The sequence below is a fragment of the Nymphaea colorata genome, chromosome 10, assembly GCF_008831285.2.
Source record: "Nymphaea colorata isolate Beijing-Zhang1983 chromosome 10, ASM883128v2, whole genome shotgun sequence".
Taxonomy (NCBI): Eukaryota; Viridiplantae; Streptophyta; class Magnoliopsida; order Nymphaeales; family Nymphaeaceae; genus Nymphaea; species Nymphaea colorata.
Window position 1 is genome coordinate 22,263,187 of NC_045147.1, and position 22,093 is coordinate 22,285,279.

At 42.9% G+C, this 22,093-nt stretch overlaps 2 protein-coding genes across 2 annotated transcripts; both read right to left on the minus strand.

Annotated features, from left to right (window-relative positions):
- Positions 1 to 460: 460 nt before the first annotated feature.
- Positions 461 to 3,618, minus strand: LOC116263346 (uncharacterized). Its single transcript, XM_031643044.2, has 2 exons — positions 2,849 to 3,618; positions 461 to 2,251 (listed from the first exon to the last, which is right to left on the minus strand). Exons 1-2 carry the CDS (start codon positions 2,972 to 2,974, stop codon positions 623 to 625), a joined length of 1,755 nt encoding a protein of 584 aa, XP_031498904.1. The 5' UTR covers positions 2,975 to 3,618; the 3' UTR covers positions 461 to 622.
- An 11,291-nt stretch (positions 3,619 to 14,909) lies between these two features.
- On the minus strand, positions 14,910 to 21,079 carry LOC116261717 (uncharacterized). Its single transcript, XM_031640531.2, has 7 exons — positions 20,945 to 21,079; positions 20,624 to 20,691; positions 20,067 to 20,132; positions 18,848 to 18,895; positions 16,833 to 16,895; positions 16,041 to 16,100; positions 14,910 to 15,128 (listed from the first exon to the last, which is right to left on the minus strand). The coding sequence occupies exons 2-7, from the start codon at positions 20,657 to 20,659 to the stop codon at positions 15,120 to 15,122; spliced, it is 282 nt and encodes a 93-aa protein (XP_031496391.1). The 5' UTR covers positions 20,660 to 20,691; positions 20,945 to 21,079; the 3' UTR covers positions 14,910 to 15,119.
- Between the last annotated feature and the right edge of the window lie 1,014 nt (positions 21,080 to 22,093).

Genomic DNA, 22,093 nt, shown 5'->3' on the forward strand with positions numbered 1-22,093 from the left:
TATGGTCGAAAACAGTTTTTGTGTGTACCATCTTCTTTCCTTATTCCAAATTATTGAAGATGGACGATCAATCCGTCCCACAAAATCTCCTGCAAAAATTTGTAAAGCTGTTATCAACTCACCATTTTGACTAAAAAAACTATTATCTAACTCGTTGTCGATACATTTATACTACTTAAGCACGCCCTGTTTTGGTTCAAGGATCTCTGCTCTGCCTTCCGTCGCCACCGTTATCAAATTAAATAATGAATAAACAAAAATCAAACTTCTTTTCATACCTACTATGAAAGAGTGATTTGATTGAAAAGCAACCCCCCCCCCCCCTCTCTCTCTCTCTCTTAATTCGTTTCAACTCACAGTTGAGTATTTTCAAGAGAAGCGATTCATCCTGATAATGTTCTCATGCTTTCACAAACTGAAGAAACAAAATTAGGCTGAGAGAAAGAAACATAACCGAGTCTGAAGAGAAATAAACTCTACATTGTATTACCAAGTAACAACAGAACAGGGTAGAATGAACACAGAGCAAAAGACCTTCCAAAGAAGCAAAATTTTCCATCCGCCGATTCGACAAATTTTTACACAGAAGACAAGGGACGCCGGACGAAAGAGTCTGAAAGTTTCAGCAGCTCAAGGTTTCGTGAAGATGGCGCGGCGCAAAACTCGGCGAAAGAATGCCCCCGGCACCTCCAATTTCGCGGCAAAACCCGCCAGGAAATGCCGCTGGGACCGGCGAATTATCCGGTAATTCCTGCTTGGTGCTGGAGCAGTTTGACGGTTTTCGGTTGCGGCCGCCCTTTCTAACGTCCATAATTCTCGACACGGTGGTCGTGGCCTTTGCTTCGGCCATCGCAGCGGCAGCCGCTGCAGCCGCTGCTGCTGCTGCTGCTGCGGCGGCTGCTCTCTTCTGCTTGGCAGCTGCTTCTTGCTCCAGCACGGCAGCCATGACGTTGGCATAGGCCTTCTGCAGCAACCTGTAGAGCAGCAACGCCGACATCTTCGCTTGGTCCCTCACGCCGTCAGCGTCCCGATCCTCGACGAACTCGCAGCGCTCAACGAAGGTGGTGGCGCGGTCCGGCCGGTGTCGGAGGCACAGAAGCCGGTATGCGCACTCCAGCTCCGAGCGGGTGCATCCGCGCCGCAGACCCAGCAGGGCGTAGTAGTCCACTGGCGGAGTAGAGCCTGCCACCACCATCCGCTTCATCTCGGCGATCTTGCCGGCTACGGACCTCGAGTTCGCAGCAAATTCCCCGACGGAGAATTGACCGCCGCGGCCACCACGCCTCCAGGCCGGGCCGGGGAGCTTCCGATCACGAAGGATCGAGTCGTAGAGGAGCTTCAGGTGCTCAAGGTCCTGCAGGCACTCGGTGAAGCACCGGACATGCTCAAGCAGGGAGGAGCGGGCGGATAGAGCGTCAACGCAGGTGGGATCGAGGGCGAGCGCGCGGTTGCAGTCGGCTATCGCTTCCGGAATCCGGCCACCTGCCCGGTAGGCAGCTGCGCGTAGGGTGTAGCACTCAGCGAGGAAAGCCTGTGGAACGGCCCGGCGAGAGCCTTCCAATATTTTCGAAAGGTGACGTACCGCCTCCGGCGGTATGCCATTCTCGAGTGCAGCTAGTGCGGCAGCGCGGCGCCGGAGGAGAAACTTCAAGTTGGAAAGTAGCTGCGTGGCACTATCTAGCTCTGCCGCCGCGGCATTTGCGCAGCCACCCGATGCGGCAAAGACGTCATCTGAGGAAAGGACGCTGTCCCGGCGAGAGGCCGCGGAGGCGAGGCGCTTCCCGGCCTGGAGAAGCTGGAGGGATTCCTCCAGGAGGCCGAGGTGGGAGAGAGCCTGTCCGAGGATGAGGTAGCGCCAGTACTGACGATGGTGGTGATGGCCGCTGCTTCGAGGAGTATCTCTGGCGGCAATGCGATGCTTGAGGTCGGAGACGGAGAAGCAGCGGGTAAGGACCGCGGAATTGGTTGGCGGAAGGAGGTTGAGGTTCTCGCGCGAGAGTGAGTCAGAGGAGGAGGAGGCGGCTGAGTCGTCAGGGAAACTGGAAGAGGGGGGGATGTCGTCTCGGAAGAGTTCGGCGACGTCTCGGTAGCGTTGAAGACGGAGGAGGGCGGTGGCCTTGAGATGGAGGGGCGTGTCCCAGCGGGGACACAGAGCGATAGCGGCGTCAAGCAGGCCAAGCGCCGCCTGCTTCTGGGCTTGGTCGTGGCTCGCCAATAGAGCTCGCGCTTCCTTCACGTGTTTCTCCGCCACCTACAAGAAAAAACCCTTTGGTGAGACCAAATTAGCCGGTTTCCGGCATCGATTTTGCCGGAAAACAGGATTACTGTGGCTTACTGCGTATATATACGGTGAATGCAATATAAACCACAATTGCGACAAAACGATTTATGAGTAACACTAGATTTAGCTAAGACGAAATAAGAGAAGAATATCTAGGAAAAATAGTACGAAATGGAAGCAGAGAAAAAAGAAAAGAACAAAATTTGGTTTCTCGAACAGAAATGAGTGAAGACGTACGATGCGGTGCCCCCTCTTCTGTAGAAGATAATGCCAAAGAAGGATCCAAGGGAGAAAGAAACAGAGAATGTGACGAAAAGAAATGGAGAGAGCGTGAATCTGTTTCACCAAGAACTTGGAAATGGAATGGAACGAAGCACAAAAGAATATAACAAAGAGCTCCGCCATTAAAGTTGCAGAGAGGCTCATCTAGAACCCGCAAAGAAAAAAAGAAGAAGAACGAACTCGCGGAAATTGCCAAACCAGAGCTCCGTCAGAGAGAACAACACCATCAGTAAAGGAGGAGGAGGAGAAGAAGAAGAAGAAGAAGAAGAAGAAGAGAGCGCGAACCTTGCGATTAGTCATCCACCAATGGCGCCTCATGGACAACGAAGGAGACGAACAAGTCGACATTGTCACTCTCTCTCTCTCTCTTCCTCTCTCTGTGTCACGACCGGCGAAATTAACAATCACCATTCCCTCTCCTCCTTCCTCCTCTTCCTCCACAGCCACCTTCTCCCTCGCTCCCACCCCCACCAACCGCTCCTCCCCCCATCCAACACAACTCTGGTTCTTCCATCCACTGCAACGACCACACCATTTCCTTGTACACAACCAAGGGAAAGAGGAAGATGATGGTGGCCAAGAAAGCTAAAGAATGCAGGAGCAACCCAATGAACAATGTAGATCTACTGTTTCATTTCGTCGCCCGACCTCAACAAAAAAGCAGGACACAAAAAGAGAGAGGGAGAGAGAGAGAGGAGGGATTGACTCGTGGAGAAAGAAGAGAACTTATACAAGAAGCAAGGGAAAGGGGAAAACCCTTCTCCAATCCTTCGCTTTCTTTGCTGGCAGAGGTGCCTTTCTCTCTCTCTCTCTCGATCTCTTTGTATATATATATATATATATATATATAGATAGAAAAGAGAGAAAGAGAGAGAGAGAAAGTATAATGTAAAATGCGAAGCTATTGATAATGTGAAAAGGGAAGAGAAGCCGGTATAGGAAGAGGAGAGAGGCGAAGAGAAGAGGGCCCAAGATTCACGGGTTAGGCGATGTACTCCGCCTTCTCTTCAGCTCACCCTCCTCCTTTCAAAGTTACCGGCTTTTCTTCCTCTTTTCTTTTTCCTTCTCTCTTTAAAATAATTTCCAGCAACTACTTCGCCTCTGATAAAGCGAACTGCTTATTTAATTTCGTCCCTCTTTCTCTCTCTTCAATCGTTATCTTTCCCCCCTTCAACTCGGCCGGACATTTCGGTACTGCCACTTGGTACGCTAGCTCTGTGTGTGTGTGTGTCTCTCTCTCTCTCTTTCTCTCTCACTGGGAAGCCTGGTTTCATTAAGCAAACTTATTTGTTTATGCCTTGGCTCCTGCACGTCTTTGCCTCATGGAGAGGAGCCACCAATTCATTACTGAATTTGGTTTGATATTTCCTGTAAGTTGAATTGAAAATTGAAATTAATTATCTCAAGGTTTGATTCGTATGGCATCAGCCAATTAGATCGAGGTCAATATGGAAATCATGGAGTTGTCGACACAGCCGAAAAAAAGTGCGGCTAAGTCTCACCGCTTAAATGTGGTGGTTTTTTTTTTTTTGGTTAAGTGTGAAAGGAGAAAAGTTGAGGTCAAAAAAAGATGTCTAATTGAGAAGCAAATTCAGAGTGTCTAGAAATAATTCATGGAAAAACTAAAGACAGTCGCTGTTTCTCATCTTTTAACGACGTTGCCGATAAACAATGAACGCCAAAACTGTACTAGAGTATCACTCTTTTTTGGGTTTCAAAATTGCTTAGATGGCTCCTGTCTTTTTTCCCATTTAAGAAAATGCTTGTTATATTTTTTCTCTCACTCTTCAACATATAAAAAAATTGCTGTTGCTGTTGGTTTTCTTTGAAATGGTGGAAAAGGCCCAAAATCACCGACACCACAGTAGTTTCCATGAGGTAAACATATTCTTCAAGTCCTCTCAAAGAGTACATGTAACTTGGTAATATGGGCCCGATGAAGCTTTAGCTCCCAACATCTTTTAACTTGGTAATATTCACAAGTTACCATGCACAAGCTTTTCACGAATCATGTAAGTAGGCATCTATGATTGGGCTGCTTATGAATGAATTTCTCTTTTTGGTCCCAAGTCATGGTTCAATTCTCACAAGCATTAAGACTTTCAATGTTTGCAGATATTCCGCATTATGTTTTCGTTGGCTGGCAACAACTTGGAACTGCATATTTGATTATTCGACCAATATGCAAGTAAAATAGATGCACTTACAGCCCTGAAACTATAGTTAAGCAACATGATAAAAAGGTGAAACAAATAGTGACCTAATTTCTAATTTACAAAGAGCATTAACTTTAATGGCATGTTTCCAGTGAAGTTTCAGCTTCAAAATGGTGTTTAAGGTGTGTTTATGTGAAGTTCTCATGAACAAAACACTGACTTTCAAACCACCAGTTTTTATGAATAAAAAGTACATAAAGTATATGTAACATTTCACTAAATCTCAACTAGTTCATCCCATCTTGTTTCAAAAGAGAAAAAAAAACGATGGTCCTACTAAATTAGGGGAGCCTTGTGGAAGTTAGGCAATCACCGTCCAAACCAGGGCAAGATGTTGTGGCCGCTGCCAGCCAAAACCCTTCTAACGGTCAAATGGGCTGCACTTGACGTGGACGCTGGCGCCATTTTGATTGCCACATGGCTGGCACACCTAATGCCAGCTCACCATCTCCGGCTGCAACACGTAAGACCCGCCGACATGTCACGCTGCGATGAGCGGGCAGCCATGGGCCTGTGTTGGGCTCGCTCGGGGCACAAACAGGCTCGAGCCCACTGACTTGAATTGGGCTTGGCTGCACCCGGGCCAAACCCAGTCCAAGGTCGAGACCTAGTTGTTCCACCAAGTGTGAATCATGGCAAAGCAAAGCCACAGTCAAGTCGAAGTTGAGGACATGAAAAGGTATAGTAAGGAGACCAGCTCACTTACATGGGCAAGTTAAAAAAGAAATCATGTGACGTTGAGGCAGATCATCAGTTTAAATTCAATATAGTTGTTTAGATATGGATTTAAAACGCCAAGCATAATTAATTCCGTCTTCGTGAAACCAGCGTCTGCGCGGCCAAGTTATTAAAACTATGACGGCGACGTATTAACAATCTGGATTGGGAGTTCCGGCAGTGTTTGCTGTAATCTCGTCATCAATAAATGCTAGTAGGAATAGCGCATTAAAAGCACCACACATAACTGGCATCCTTCTCTTCCTTCATGAATAATAACAGAACTATTTCCGTGATACGTTTTCTCTGCTATTCGTTCCTTCATGATCCAAATCATCGTTTCTGTCCCTGCTTCACAGCCACGTATACCACGTGGCTGCTGCCTCTTCATCGATTCAATTCCACATTTATTGATGCTTTTTCGCTTGAAAAAAAAAGGTGGGAAATGGTGATTCCCTGTACGTTGCTCATTCACATGCACGGCTTGAGAATTTAATCTGTTGTGACCGCTAACGGTTTAAGGGCTTACGTTCAGTTCCCATTTGGATCGGCGGAATCAGGCCTGCTGTTACAGAATGCTTCTAATTATCACAAGCCGAAGCTGTTGTTCTGATCTGCTAAGTAAAAGGTAGACGCAAAGCATCTTCAAAGTTCACTCGAGAGAAAGAATTCCATGCAAAAGTTGGCGATGCGATAAGAAATTCCTGTCAAATCCTCCAAATGAACCTGATTGAGAAACTTTTTCCTTTCTTCAGACCTACCTTGAAGTGCTTGACAGCCAGTGCCCCTGTTCATGGGCCTAGATGAAGGCATCATCTTCTTGATTAAGGGAGAATTGAATAAGAAGGGACAGTGATTAGTGACAGATCTTGGTAGCTATGATAGGCTGTCATCCCAGAAGAGACAAGCACTTGGGCTCCACAGAGGCTTGGGAAGCATGTCAATTAGGGCCTGTTAGGTTTCAATCAGATGGCTACTGGTCAAGGCCAATATGAGAAAGAGTAAAAAGGTGAAGCTACAAGTTTGATAAGGACAATGCACACAGTTCTTTGTACTGTTTTGAGGCCCATGTAAACAGACACAGCTTCTCTCCCCAACCTATCAACCATGGTGTGAAAGTACACATTACCAGGAAAAATTTTCTTACGTTCGTCTCACTTGATCTGGGCTCTACCCGTTTCGGGATCCGAACCCGAGTCAAATTGGTTGCTTGGTTCATTAGATCAACTAAACTTACACTAACCAGCTCGGACTATGTCAACCCCAATTTTTAATGATCAGTTTAAACAAAATTAAGCAGCTCAAGCTGGTTGGTGTTAGGTTGGTAGCGGACTAATCCATTCTAAATTAGTATTTGTTTTAGTGCATGATGATGATTGACACCAATGATCCTCCTTTTGTGGTTAATGATTCCTAATAAACTCAGTTTTCTAAATGGTTGTACGTTTCTCTTATTTCTAACCCATGAGCCAGGGTTTAGGAAATGTACCATACTTATTTTTATTCTGACTTTTATATAGGATTTGGAGTGCTTCTTTGAGAGAGATTAATCAACTATTTGACAATGGTAACCCATCTCAGCCTTTCATGTTCTAAGGAGCCTTTTTTTTTTAGAATAATCTATTAGCGGCACAATTGAAACAAGAGACCAAGACATAGGCTCAGTAGTGATTGGTATTATATATATATATAGCTATTGTAAACTATATATGTGCAACTGGTCTACTCAAATAATTTATTGAAGAATGTTAGCGTGACTCAAGCCTTGATGGATACAACCTGGCAGCGTCCGAAGCCGGAATCTCCTACTGGTATCTTTGACATTCCCACACTAACAGTGGAAGAAAAAAGAAGGCCAAATTTAGCAGGGCCTAGCATGTGCCCAAGCTCATTGGACTCACATGCAGGGCCTACCAACAGGACGGAATTGGGACTAAAGGGACAAAAAAGGGCCACAGTCCAGCCCAGCCCAGTCCCCTTGGCTCGAGTGCTGGAGACGCGCCGAAAGCCTGATCAGCTAACCAGCACCCAAAACAAGATCCACAGGGCTGGTCCTTCCCCTTCCAAACATGTTTGTCCTGATCGCTTGCTGCTGTTACTTTGTATCGATTTTTCATCAAGGTTGTCCAAATCACTTGCTTTCTTGTGGGTACCTTTCGAATCCATGTTGGTACTTTGATAGCATGATGCTTTGGCCCGAAACTGAGAAAGAAAGTCGACAACTTTTTCTACGATCTACCATTATATTCCAGTATATCAGTACATTTCCATCGTGTTTTTGTACAGAGAGATCTACTGTTTCCAGAAGAAGCAGGCTTTGAAATTATTGCTACGTCTGCTCTTGGCAAGGCTTGCCAGGGAGCAGTTACTGTGTGTAACAAGCTATGCAGCAGAATGCATGGTATAGACTAAGCATGTGGGGTTCTTGCACCGTATGTTCCCCGGGTTCACTGCTACCTTCTATCAATGTCTTGTGATGGCGGAGCCTGGTGCCGGCCAATAAGGTTGCTTGCTTTTTTCGGTACCTGGTCTGGCGCTCAGATCCTTTCCTGTTCTTCCCTCAAATGCATTTCAGACTGAAGATCTGCTCCTGTCTTGGGATGAAATCACTCCCCCCATTGGGCAGCAGAGAGTACTCCATGGAATAATTAGGCGATATCAGGATTTTTCCTTATTGTGATCTCTTGCAGTCAGTGTGCGTGCCCCCCAAAGCATGCAATGTAGCTCGATCTTAATGCTTATCTGTTGCAGGTAGGTGGAGCCATTTAGTCTCCGTTTGCAGGAATTTCTGGAGCTTGGCCTTGCTGGTTTCAATTTACCTTGCTGCTTATTCAGGTCTCAAATTAATTGAGGTTGCTATGTATCTTGGCTGCAGCTGCAGTGTTTGCTGCTGTAAAAGTAAAGAAACATGGAATGTTGCAGATGAAGTTTTCCAATGTCTTAATGAACTCATGAGAATGGTAATGCCCGGACTCGCTTTGGAGTTCGCGGGCTTGGGCTTGCCATTATTAGATATCCTGCCCGTGTATGGTCCCCACCCATATCTTAAGGTGTTTGATTAGCGTTTTCGGAACAAGTTGTACCGGACTCCCGTTTGCTGTCCACAAATGGACGGTGAAAATGCCACAGTTACAGGACACGACCTTTTGTTCAACTGTTTTACAGATTTGACAGACCAACGAGGGTTGTTCTTCAACGTCTTTTTGTTTTTGTATAGTAGCGCCCTGTCCATCCAATCCTTTTGCCGTGGGCATGATGCAGGCATCCGACCTGCATATGCGGCTGAACAGGAACATTGACGCTCTGTATATCCACACAAATCAAACCAGGACACTTTTTCTAATGTTCAATGTTTTGAAGAGACCAAAGTTTCTCCTCACATCCCCCCCTTTTTATGGGTCAAGGGCTGCTTTAGGACTTGAGTGAGAACTAATATACCCGTCAACTAGGGTGTCACACTTTTACAGTTCATAGAAATAGTGTCTGCCCAAAAAAATCAAACTAATAGCCAGATTTTTACCGACTCATCAGCTCCGGACCACCAGTTATGGTACACCCTTTGGGGGCTCTTGCAATGCTGAAGAATGAATGCTCCCCCTCAACAGGAGCATCCATTCTATGGGAACTAAATGCAGCCTATTTGTTCTTCGAGTACCAAGGAACAGGAATCAAACACCCATGGCAAGATGAGGATGCTTACCATATAGATAGACAAGGCAGAGTGCATTTACCAAATACGGGAATTAAAGGGGAGAGCACAGGCATCCACACATTCGAGGCCTTCAATGTATAACGAATGATTTAATGGTGGCAGTTGAGGATGGGGGAGTCCACAAGGCCCTTATGTTTTGAGTCAAAGAAATTGGTGAGGGAATTGCATGACATTCAAAGATATGTTTGCATGTAAAGCGACAAATTAGTCCCTTTACATGTATATCCACATAATGTTACAACTAGGCACATAACTTCCGAATTCTCTTCCCCTTTTTCCCTGTTTCCACTTTCAATGATCAAGCAGGGAGCAACCTTCTTCTGAAGGGCATCCAGATTGCATGGGCCAGAGTGGTGACCACAATCCCAATAATCGGACAAGAAGGTGAAAAGGCAAAAGGAGAATACCACTGCATGCATTCACTCATGAGACAATGTTACTGTATATCCTTACCTTTATAAGTGTCTTTACAACTGCCACGGATAAATACATGGTGGTAGGATAAGCATTGGATGGAAGAGATTGGGAAGCTGTGGGGATCATCCTTGAACAAGAGTCCCTTTCCTTGTGATGGAATTATTCCATCGATCGCCCACATGTTGAAGGCACTCTTTTAGATGACGGAATGTGAATTCAAAGTGCATGTGCATCGATTCTCGCGCCCGGAAAAGGAAAAGCAACGTTGGCAATGGCTGCTCTGCTTAAGCAGTTGGATTGGAACATCCCTTTAATCTTCTTTTGGCAGACACCAACCAAAGTATGTGGGTCAATCATTTTCAAGGTGAACTGGACTTGCAAGAATTGGCTGCTAATCCAAAAACAAAGGCCACCACGGCCATGTGCCTCATGAAAAATGCTGAGTAGAAATTGGGAGGTGTGGGTCCAAGCACCTCTCAAAAAGCTATATAGCTGCTCATTGAAGCTAATGGAGCAAAAGAGAAAATGACTTGTTCTGGATTTAATCATGGAAAAGTAGCTCGAGTCTGGGCTAGAATTTAGCTGACAACTGTCTTCAAGGAGCCTCTTATGGTGCCCCACGTGGGTCACGTTAATGGGTCGGGCTCGGATCAGCTAAATGCATTAGAAATCAGATTAGATGCCAAAGGGCTTGCACCACTTGGAGGGTTCGGAGCCGTGGATCACCATCCAGAATGCACCACAAGTGTCCCAGCATGGTACCACCAGTTTTCCCCAATTGTCATCAAGAAACACCAAATTTGGGAGCGAGACTGTTGGACACAAAGTTTGGAACCAATTCCACCCGTATTTCATGACTCACATGTGCTCCTTTTGTCCCTTTGTCTCAATCTTGCTAGGTAGCTACAGTAACTTCTTGGAAGATTTCAAAAAATGGAGCTTGACCCAGAGTGGGAGAGCTGACAAAATGGGAATTCATTAACAAAATTGAGCAACGAGTAGTCACAAAGAAAACAAAAAGTCAGTAAAGAAAACAAAGTTAACACAGAAGGGACCAAAAAAGAAGAAGGAACAGAGAGAGCGAGAGAGTATTATGTAAACATTGTTCAAGAGGCAAAGGCAATAAATACATCAACATTACTAACAAAAAATCTACTTAACAATGACATGAGCCCACTTCTCGTGGGCCAGGGAGGCTCGTGCCATGGATGGACAGGTCAAACTCAACTGCGCTTACAAATTGTTATCTTGTAAACTATCATCCTCAACTACACTGCTTATTACAAAGGTTGCTCGTGAAAGAAAGAGACAAGGACCGTTCTTTGTTCCACTTGCAGAAGAGAACGTCGGGTCTGCAACAACAAGTTTAGGGGTATATGACAAAAGAATTTGGTGCAGATAAGAGCCAAATTGATTGAAGCCCTACCCTATGTTGTCCAAAGTTTTCGCGTTGAAATCAACTCCTGCGGCCAAGGTATGCGCCCACGCTCAAATATGGGGGTTCAAGTTCAACTCTTAACTCGCCTGTAAAGCAATAAGCCGGTTAAGTTTTAGCATATCCGCAGAAACCCAGTCTTGTTTCATCATCAAATGCAAGATTGAAGCATTATCAAAGCCAGATTCTTGCTTGAATTACTTTTCGGTTTTAAGAATCAGATTGCGAACTAGTTTGACCTTCTCTTTATTTGATCACAAATTTAAATATGTCGCTTGTCTGATTAATTAGATTTGTAAGATGGTACATCAGATGTGAACCTGATCCATTGGCATCATTATAAGAGTCGAACACCTTTTTCTCGTTACCACTCCGCGTGTTTTAGGAGACTGTTGTCAAGCTAATGTGCAAGCTCTGGTATGAGAGATTTTGCTTTAGGTCACAACCTTATCTGACTAAACGATGATCTTGGGATGCCCTTATTTTTACTGGTTTGGGTTGTTTAGTTGATGAACAAATGAATCTACCCGGATGAACTGGACCGCCCTAGACTGAACCCTGACAAGCTTGCAGTCATGACCACTAATATTTTGACTACCTTTTAGATTGGTGAATCATGTAGTTTTACTCAATCCTCAGTATTGGCTGATCTCAAACTAAATTTATGCTGGCCGAACATGGTTGTTGAAAAAGTAACTTTTCTTTTTTTTTACGTTTTATTAAAGATTTACTAAATAACTTTAACTAAAAATGAAAAAAATATATTAGGGCCCGGTATATCAGCCGATGCATATTGGCTGAATGGTAGGAAACTGATGCAAAAGTACCAATATGGATAGCATTGTCTTTTAGTAGCAGCATCCTTTAATAAGGAAATAATTTTTAAAGAGGGAGGAGAGCTTTGGGTCGGGAAAAGGTGCACCCCATATAATAGTCTTGACTCTTGTACGTTGAAAATGAGCGAATCCAGCAAGTCTTCTTCATCGGTAGGCCTTTATTTTGCCCTTCTGCCATAATGAAAGAACCCCATCTTAGACACTTCGAGTCCATCTTCTACGTTTACCATATATTGGTCATTCTTGATGTATTATCCTCTTAAGTTCAATTAACTTTCTAAGATCTCTCTCTTTCTCCCTAGCTTTTTGGTGCCCCGTTCTTATCTCTAATTCTACTCGTCACTTTTTGCTTCTGATTTGTTGTGTCTGGAATGAATTGGCTTTCAGCTGTGTGTGTGTGTGTGTGATTGAAAAAGCTAGTTGTGCAGCATCTCCCCACGAATTGAAGTTTTCATATGCTTGACTTCTGTTTCTTTACGAAGTTTAGAGCAGGATTGTAATGGTGGCTCTAGAAGGTGGCTTCCTAGTGGGTTTACCTTTTCACTCTGACCTCATTTTGTGGGGAATGGCGCAGGAAATTTATATATTCACGTTTGTTTTGGTTTTGCACTTCTGACCGATCCACTCTGGCAACGGTGAGCCTTTTCCGCACCGGTGAAGTATTTCAAGTACCCTTTCCTATCTATGTAGAGATCATGCTGTGATTCTTTAGTGATCGCACTCACCACGTTTCGCTCTTAGTGCATTTTTATCAGACACTCGTTTTCCGCTACCTCTTTAACTATATAAAGTTTCCGTGGGGCCTGGAAATACAAGGTAAACCTTGCTATTGAGGCCTTGTTTCCTTGTCCCTGGTCGTGGCCTGTTTGCTTTCCTTGTGAACACATCAGGTCTGATCATGCAGCCTGGACATTGATCGCAGCAATGTTGAAGTGCATATATTCCAATTCACTGCTGTAAGATTTGATTTCACGAGAATTTTAGATTATATCCACCAAAATTTGTCAGTAGGCAGGGTAGGAATGCTTAATCCTACTGCTTTATAACAGGGTCAGTGTGCTACCACCCCCTTGAAGATCTCCAAAAGTTGTAAGCGACTTTGGAATTTGTAAACATCATCCCTCATGTCTTCGGACGATCAAGCTATTGGATTCGGCATGGAGACCGACAGACCTGCCAACGAGCAACAGGCAAGAATTTTTTATCCTTATGTGCGATGACCATGCCCTACCAAGTAGGCAACTTGATTTGCAGAACCAGTTTTCTGTAGCAGCTTCATTCATCATGGTGGCTTCAACATTGATCTGCTCAGTTGGGCAGTGCACTTACGAGGCAAATGGCACATCCATCAGTCTACTAGATTCAACTATCTTAATCAGTTCAATGCAAATGCAGCATGAATTCCAGTTCATCTTTTTTCCCTTTGCAAGTTCAAAATGAATTTTTTTGCAACTGCACCATGTGTGGGCAGTGCACTTACAAAACAAATGCGTTAGTTACGCCCATAGAAGGGTAAACCAGCAGCCTGGCAGTTTGATGCCAAGCAGCTTTTTAAACAGGGAAATTGAAAACCTTGTGAATTAAGGGAGAATAATTTGAGGATATGAATCATCAAGATAATTGAAAGGCTTAAAGAGTTACCACAGATGGTGCAGCTCTATAGGAAAAAAAAAACAGTAAGAAAGTACTAGTGATGCAGAGGGACAGGGAATCGAGTTCTTTATGCTGCTCCCATGTAGGTAACGAGCGTATGCCGAATGTGGAGGCCTACTATTAATATGCACATTTACTTTCATGCCCAAATATTGGATATGCATGTGCGCAAAATAACAAATATGTATGAAATAACAAATAAGTATGAGATAATGAGATAGCAGATGGATTGATGTATAAGGTAATGTCTATGAGATAACAAAAGATTTATGAGATAACACTATGAACAGAACAAAAAAATGAAAATATTTTTTTACTACTTAAAGGAGTATATTGGCTAGACAAATTTTACTTTTATCAAATCTTCAAATTTTCTTTTTGCACTTTTTTTTTTGTCTCTACAAAAAGATTTCTTTTTATATTAATCATGAATATTTTTTGTTATCATTAAAATAGCGCATGAAATTTCAAGAACAACATACATAACCAGCTTCCGAGGGACAGAAGTGCCCCACAAGAAGAGTTAGAACTGCTGTAGACAAGTTGACATGATGAGAGAACAAATTTCTTTTTCCACAATGATTGCTTCGCCCATCCCTTTATGGTATTTTCTTCTAGCAAGTACAGTAAAAAAAAATATGGTGTATGACTTTATCAAAACTTTCCTCCCTGTCATGACTATGGCTTTTACAAAAGTTAGCGTCAGGGTAAGATGTTGAATGGTGTAGACAAATGATAGTGGTGCAGCAGAACCGACGTACAAGGAGTGTTGCCCAGGGCATATGCCATTAATATGGCCATGTGACTCACAGCATCGGTTGGAGAACAGAACAGTCTCTTGCAGTGTGAGTATTTTGAATCTTCCATGGAGTTCAGTTTTCCGTTTGTTGGTAGAAGCGGCTCTCTTGGTTAAGATAAAAAATTGAAGATGACTTCCATGCTAAAAATGCTAGTGTTTGCAGTTAGTGAGGCAATCTACGAGAAGTTCATTCAGTAGATCGATCAAGTTAGCGTTTGAACATGTGATTTATATTCACTATATATTTGTAGAATTTAGTTTACTCCCGCTTGTTTTAAAGAAATTAACAGGCTAACATGTATCCTGTCCTTGCAACCAAATATGTCTTGATTTCATGATCTTCTAACGAAATATCCAAGTTCAAATGCTGCTGCTTTCTTGGGTTACTGAAAACACACTTAAAAGCACCCATGCTTTACGTAGTTTTTAGTAGTTATATCAGATATTTCAAATTTCTATCGAATCCAACCAGAACATGGTCTCATGAATCCACTAGAATAGCATCACCATTTGCCAAGCACCTACCCTGTCATCCTTTACCACATGGAGATTTTCTTGTCATGCGCCGGCCAATTTCTTGCTTTCTTTTCTTTTCTCCTCTCTAAATTTTATATAAAGAAAAAACTTTTTCAAAGAAAAAGGACAGAACGGACGGCCTTGTATTACATCAGCCCACAGTGCCATTGGCCCCATAGAGTTTTTCATATTAGAAACAGATTTATGATCCCTACTTGAACAGCCCTTCTGCTGAACTGACTATGATGATCATCTCTATTCACTCTGCAAAAACCGGAACAAAAATCAATAAGACATTTGCAAGGGAGCAAAATTTCTGAAATAATTCTCATAGGTGATTAATAGCAGATTGAAACATGGTCTAGGAAATCAATTGTCCCTTCGTCCCATTCACTATTTTTGACACTTTAATATCACAAGCTGCCCGCGTCGTTGAGTGTTGAACTAATGAAACAGAGTAAATTGCCTATCAGAATAAGCCGGGGATCATCGTTTCTATTTGTCTTTGCTGTCAAAGCCTCTCCCATAACATTGCGGAAAGCTGTCTTATACAAATCTTACAGATGGGTTTGACAAAGCGAAATTGACTGTTGAAGCCTTGTGTTGGGGGAAAACACTATGATCTTTGTTTGGAAAAGCTTGTAGCTTGTGTCTTTGCTTTAGGAAAATGCTGCAAGACTATTCGATCTACCATCTCGACTCCCATGTTTAAAGAAACAGATCATCTAAATTACATTTGCAATGTTCAATTAATTAAAAAATTTCCAACAATGAGTCCAAAAGCCTCCAAGTAAAAGGAGGCCTAGAGTTCACCATCCAAAGCATGCGCCCACTGCAAGAGGGCAAAGCAACTTGGACTTTCGAGGGTAAATGAAAAGGTATTCTTCAAAGGTGGTACTCAAAAGGATAACGAGAATAGGAGATGGTAAACATGCACACACCTTGAAATCTGAGTTTAACACGATAAAAAGACTAAGGCCTTCTCGGATGACACCCAAGACCTGATTTTCTGGTTTTGAGTGTCCAAAACCATGCTTTTAAAGAAAAACCTAGCTTTTTATAACCAAGCTTTGCTCTCAATATCCAAACGGAACCTTTGTTTCCATCATCATCTAGAAAACGATGATATCAATTGTTTTAGTAGCTGTGTGTATTACGAGCAAAGAGGGTACCAACCGAAGTGCTTCCGGATGTACATGTTGGCCTTCGAGGAGGTAGCTGCTGATGTGGTGTTCTCTGCGCCGAGTTATTCCAAAAGAATGTCAAAATTCCTCGTTGGAAAATTGTAAACCTCCATTCAACCTAAACAATAGAAAGAAAAGAATGCGCCCCAAAATATCCAACCCACTCTAGAGCAGTTGAACGAAAGAACATTATTGATTGTACCGGAAAGACAAAGATTTCAACTTGCAAAATATATTTTTCCCAAAATTTGAGGGAAAACGCCATTCCCTGCTTGAACTCGAGGTTGGCGAGTCAAAACCAACCAAGATTAGAGGAGTAAAATGGTCTTCGATTGTTGGACGCCTCCATGTCATGCCAAAATCATGATTTTGCCCCGGTTGAATTCAGAAAGGAGACAACTCACCAAACACAGAGAAAATATCGGTGGCTCAACGATTGTGGACTGATCAGAACACTCATTTTCAATAGAGACCCTACTAGGTTGGCTAAGCTTTGTTTTTCAATTTTCTCCGGCCCAGTCAACGGGCCCCTTTTTCCTTTTAGTAGTTGGCGCTTGACCAAGTCAGAGTGTTGCTTGTCTATATATAAATATATATGAAAAATAGGTTCAACCTATTCCACTTCGTAACTAGTTTTTCAACTTTTTTTCCGTTTTCTTGTCTTTTTTTACTCTTTTTTTCTCATTTCTCATTTTAACTCCTCCTCACCCTAATACTGGTGATTTTTAAGAAAAAAAATGGAAATTGTGTGTGCGTGTGTGCGTAGAGAGAGAGAGAGAGAGACCTGTAATTTTGGCTGCAACGACTCAACCGCGATTACTCTACCGCAATTCTGAGCTGCTCCTTGCTTTTTGCATGAATAAGACAAAGGAAGAAGATTGAACATGAAGTTCAAAAGAAAAGGGAAAGTGCAAAGCAAATTGACAACAACACTCGTTTCAATGTTGGATCTAAATCTTATGATTTAAATATCATGGATCTGTGAAAATAGCACGACGACAACCACTTGGTCGATGGAGCAACCATGCACACCTCAACAGAACACGGTGGGCATCCTATTCCGCTCATTACAATGTGTAGAATGCTTTGTGCAAATGTGCAAGTGCTTCGCGTCCCGCGTTTGCACCTGCCTGATTGGCCCAAACAAGGAACACAGTGAGGTGTTCACCTGTTTTATAATGAACATCGACCACACTTTTAAAAGGCGTTTGGTTCGTTGACTGCAGAATGAGCATCCTGTGGATGGCGTGTCCACGTTTGTACTTCATGTTCTTCAGACAACAAAACTAAGACGCCGCGTTCTGAACATCTTCAACGTAAGAAATTAACACTCGCTTGGTCTGTTGGCTTAGTGGAACACATCTACGTGTCCTATAAATTACCAAAGGAGGTGATTCCATGTTCAGTTGACTGTACGTTCCGCTGTTGATGGAAACTTGACCCTCAATGGCACATTTTGTCGTTCTTGTTCTTGAGATGTTAGGAACATAAACACAAATATCCTTTTCACATTTCAGGGTTATAAATGGTGAGATTTTTCTTTGGCTTAAAAGAACAAAGTTATGTTTTTAAGAAAAATCCAGCGAATTTTAAATCAATTAATCTTTCGGCGAGAAAGATAAACTGGACACTGTCTTAAAAATAAAACACGATAAATGTGAAAATAAAAATCTGGCAATTAAAAACTGAAAAAAAAACGTGAAAAAAAACACGAAAAAGCTGAAAATAAAAGGTGGAAACATGAAAAAATGAAAATAAAAAAGAAACGTGAAAAAACGCTCTTTTGGGTTTTTTTTTGTTTTTGGCGTTTTTATAAAAAATATGCTTTTTCCTTTTTTTATTGCTGACTAGTTTTTTTATGTTTTTTATTTTTAAAAAAAAAACATGTTTTTTGTAGCAGTGGTTAGAAACATGGCATCTTGTTCTTAGCTCAGATGATGGCACTATTTCCGATAAAGCACCAAGATAGATATTTCACTGGGGCAGATAAAGCGGATCACTTGTTAGAAAGTGAAGGTCCGACGTCAGATCAAGAAATTTAGTGCATCCAAGTAAGATGACCAGGTTCAGCTTACTTGGTGTAAACACTGTCATTGTCATTTTTTTTTCATGGATATGTTCGTTAACTTTGGATAAGATAAGCATCCTCAGAAGGCATTCTTTTTGCTTAACAAAGTTCTCGAACATGGATCGTGGTTAGCTCAATCTTATGTGCAGGCTTGCCAGCCGCCTTGTATTGGACTTCGTAACTCTTAAAAATGATTAAACCTATTGGCACTCAATCCAATCGTGGTGCGCATGAATACACAAAATGAGATTTAATATCCCGCTATTGAGAGTAGCTAGACAAATACGGTATCGCCATTGATGACGACCATAGATTTTTTTCTAACTTTCAAACTGGCATTCCGTTTGTAAAAAATTGTTTAATAGCTTTTAACCCTTAGTCAGGACTCGAATTTTCTCTTCTTACAAACTAATAGTGTGGCCTATGATTTCTGTGTCCAACGCGTACCAACCATCGCAAAGAAGACACGGTTCAAATGTTGGCACCAATTGTAAACATCACAAAAGCTTGTCTAGGTCTATTATGAAACAATTTCTACTATATAGGGTGACCTCTCCTCCCACCTATTTTTTTTTTCTTTCTTCTTACTTTTCATCTTTACAACCATGTTTCCCACCTTAGAATCAGTAAATATGAAAGAAGAGAATATATATATATATAAGGTACGAATAAAGCTTGGGAAAAGAGGACACACACAGACACACACGAGATGAAAAGTTTGATGATCAAACCTTGCATAAAGCCCAGTCGGCAGAGTCGAAGAAAGCCCTCTCGTGGTCCTGCCAATCAGAAATTTTTATCAGAGCTCTTCCGAGCCAATGGCTGGTGTAAAGTCAGGGGTTGCTGGTCCAGTTCCTAAAATGCCAACCAAGCCTAAAGGCCCAGACAGTGGCGGCAGAGTATTGATTTAGGAGTTTTGCACTGCCTAGTAAGCAGTAAATTCTCTCAACTCGGACGCCATTTTCTCAAAACCCATATCAGGAGAAAACAAATTTCCATGTGATATCAGACGATGGAAAAACATCCAAAAAAGAAAGGTGAATTTAGCTCGAGAAGAAAGAAAATAAAAGTCATATTTCATGTACAGTAAATGGTGTGGTTATTCAAGAAAGGACAGGTGCCTTCTTCTTGGCGATCAAAGGATGCTGGTGGGTGGGTAGGTAATTGGCCCAAGCAATGTAAAAGTAGAGATACCAAGTTGGCGAAAACAAGCAAAGATGACTAAAAGGAGAAACTAGCAGCAGCACCCAGGTCGAGTTCGCTAAGGGGTCTGGATCCAATGAATCAATTATGGCATGGATCCAACCCGCTAATAACATAAAAGAACGACTGAATGGTTTAGGTGATAACAGATATTACCCAAACCAAAGAACAACAGGGTGGGTCGAGCCTACCACTGACCTCGTGGAGGTCAGATTTAGCACTCCAGGTGCCTAATTTTAGGCACAAGTTGGTTTGATCTAGACACTTCTTAGTCCGGCTTGACCCCAAATTGACAACTTGCAAATAAAAATTGCCATCGTAAACAACGACTCTAGAGCGGACGTCGGCCAAAACAAAAGCCCGGCCCGACCGTCTTGATGTTGGTTAGGTCGCAGTCACCAGCCTTGACCAGAAAGTGACCTGATCCCATCCAGTTTCCCCTTCAAATCAATTTCAGACTGGACTCACGACTCGTCAAAATTTTGACTGCACCGGAGAGGTTTGGTTAAAAAAGGAACGGCCATCAGATAAGAGAGACCGAAAGGTAGGCGACCCGATTGTCTACCCTTTCTAAATACATTCCGGGACAACTTGGTGGTACCACCGAATACGTAATCATAAACGTATGGTCTTTCCTCGCTTTGGAATTGGACCGTAGATCTCCCAGATGAACGGCTTCCGGAATTCTTATCTCCACGACAGAACCAGAGAAAGATTTACATGGAGAAATGGAGTTGGAAAAGTCACCTTAGAAATGAGGGGCTTCTTCTTTGGAGCCATTGCACCGTACTTGTTGTTTGCCAACGTGGTTCCCTGTCCATCCACACAAACATCAGAGATAGAATTAGTTATATGGTTAATGGATTTTTTTATCCAAATCCATACTCCGAGACCCGTTTGGTTGCCAAAAAAAAATCGACAGCCGGATCACGGGTCATATGGGAGATCCGGGTCTGACCCCATGCGGAGAATGACTTTCGGGTCATTTTCTCAACCGGGTTAGACCCAGAATGAGTTCAACCCTCAAGGTCTGACGAGAAACACAGAACCAAGGTGGATGGACGGATGTGGTTAAACTGAAAAGTTCATTAGCCGACCGTTGGTTCCCGGCAAAAGAAAAAGGGAGAGGGGGGAATGAAAATGAATTGGACCCGAGGAAATCGAACGGCTTTCGGGGGAATCCAGGGGAAATTGACAAAGTTTTAGAGGAATTATTTGCCGTTTGCTGGAGAATTCACAGGCGATCTTCTACAAAGACGGAAAGGAATCGAGAATGGTCGGGAAGGGAGAAGAATTCCGCTCACCTCCTCGGACGAAGAGGCCTTCTCGAAGCTCGCCATCTCCAGCTCCCGACTTCAATTCTCTCCGCAAACTTAAGAGAAAGAGAAATAAGTAATCAATTCTACAACTGCATACTTCGAATTAAGACAGCATTAAAATCAGGCGGTGATTGATTTTGGTGATATTCAATCACGATCATTTCAAAAACTTGAGAGAACAGGAGTTATCAAAATTCAACAACCTGAAGGGGAAGAAGAAAAGAAAAAAAGGAACGAAACAACTGAATCGCGGTTCTATTATGCATGAAACAAGAAAAAGAAGAAGGGAAACAAGGTGGAACTTACTGAGAGAGAAGAGTGTGTGAGAATGAAGGAAGGAGCGGACGAACAGAAGCCAGACGAACCGAAATGGAAGAAGAGAGACGAGGGGAGGCGTTGAGTGCAGGTGGGGGGGGATAATAAGAATATGTTGAATCCGCAAATTACTTGATTATCCTCATACTTGGCTTCACCTTTCCGAGATGCGCCCCTCTAAGACCGGCCTTTCATATGGAAATTGACCTAACTACCCTTCCCTTGAACGGTGGAAAGCGCATGGGACATGGACATCGTAATCGGGTCGTCATCGGTGGCCCGGTCTTACCGTTCTCCTTGGGTTTCATTTGCTCTCGGGAGTTAAGGACCCATTTAATGAGCACCTAAAGTCATATTGTTTCGTGTTTGAATTTATTCGGTAGAGCTAATCGGAGGAGGTCAATTTGATCCGAGACCAACCCGTTTTGGCAGGCGTAGGGGCAGTCCGAAATTATTTGAAATTCTCAAGGGTGCTCTTGGAAAAAAAAAAAAACTCTCAGAGAGAAGAAATTGGTTGTTGCCGTTGGAATATCGTGATCGGCGCTTAAGACCAAACCCACCCCACGACTTAATCGTGGGCGTCATTGCCGACAGATTCCCCTTATTCTGCGAAATTACTGAAATACCCATCGCCCCTTTGATGCCTTTATCTCGGACAACTTCTCCTGGGTGGAAAAGTCTCATCCATCTCTCCTTCATGCCTCATCGACCATTTTCCTTTCTTTTTCTCTCAAACGCTCGCTTGGGGTTAGCCCCCCTACCTTTATTAAGAAAAAGTTGTCTCCACAACTTCAAAGTTCGCATTTAACTAATGTTGAGATTGCCGTAAGCTGTATAGTGTAGCTGGTCGGATCGATGATGACTGGTAGAAGGCTAATTCTTAGGTTTCTTGTTCATCTATCCAAATTATGGATCAAATTTTTCTCCACTTTTTCAACAACTAGAGTAACATTTGGGTAGAAGAAAGTGGATCCAAAATCAGATCTTTAGAGCTATAAATGTCAAATTAAATATCTCTTCCACCAGATTCGATTCGAGGCCCTGGTACTTTCAGTAAGGAGGCGTTCAAGTTCGTGAAGGGAAGTTTCATTCGAAAGAAAGGCAGTTTCCATATGAAACAAGGTCGCTTCCACGGGCGGC

Bases quoted from the DNA above. Each gene is read 5' to 3' on its own strand.
- LOC116261717 (XM_031640531.2), bottom strand. From the start codon at position 20,659: ATGGCGAGCTTCGAGAAGGCCTCTTCGTCCGAGGAG. The intron at 20,133-20,623 runs GTGAGCGGAATT...GTGGATGGACAG, and splicing joins AGGCCTCTTCGTCCGAGGAG to GGAACCACGTTGGCAAACAA. The intron at 16,896-18,847 runs GTTTGATCATCA...TCATGCAAAAAG, and splicing joins CCGACTGGGCTTTATGCAAG to CAAGGAGCAGCTCAGAATTG.
- LOC116263346 (XM_031643044.2), bottom strand. From the start codon at position 2,974: ATGGTGATTGTTAATTTCGCCGGTCGTGACACAGAGAGAGGAAGAGAG. The intron at 2,252-2,848 runs GTTCGCGCTCTC...TTTTTCTTGTAG, and splicing joins GGTGGATGACTAATCGCAAG to GTGGCGGAGAAACACGTGAA.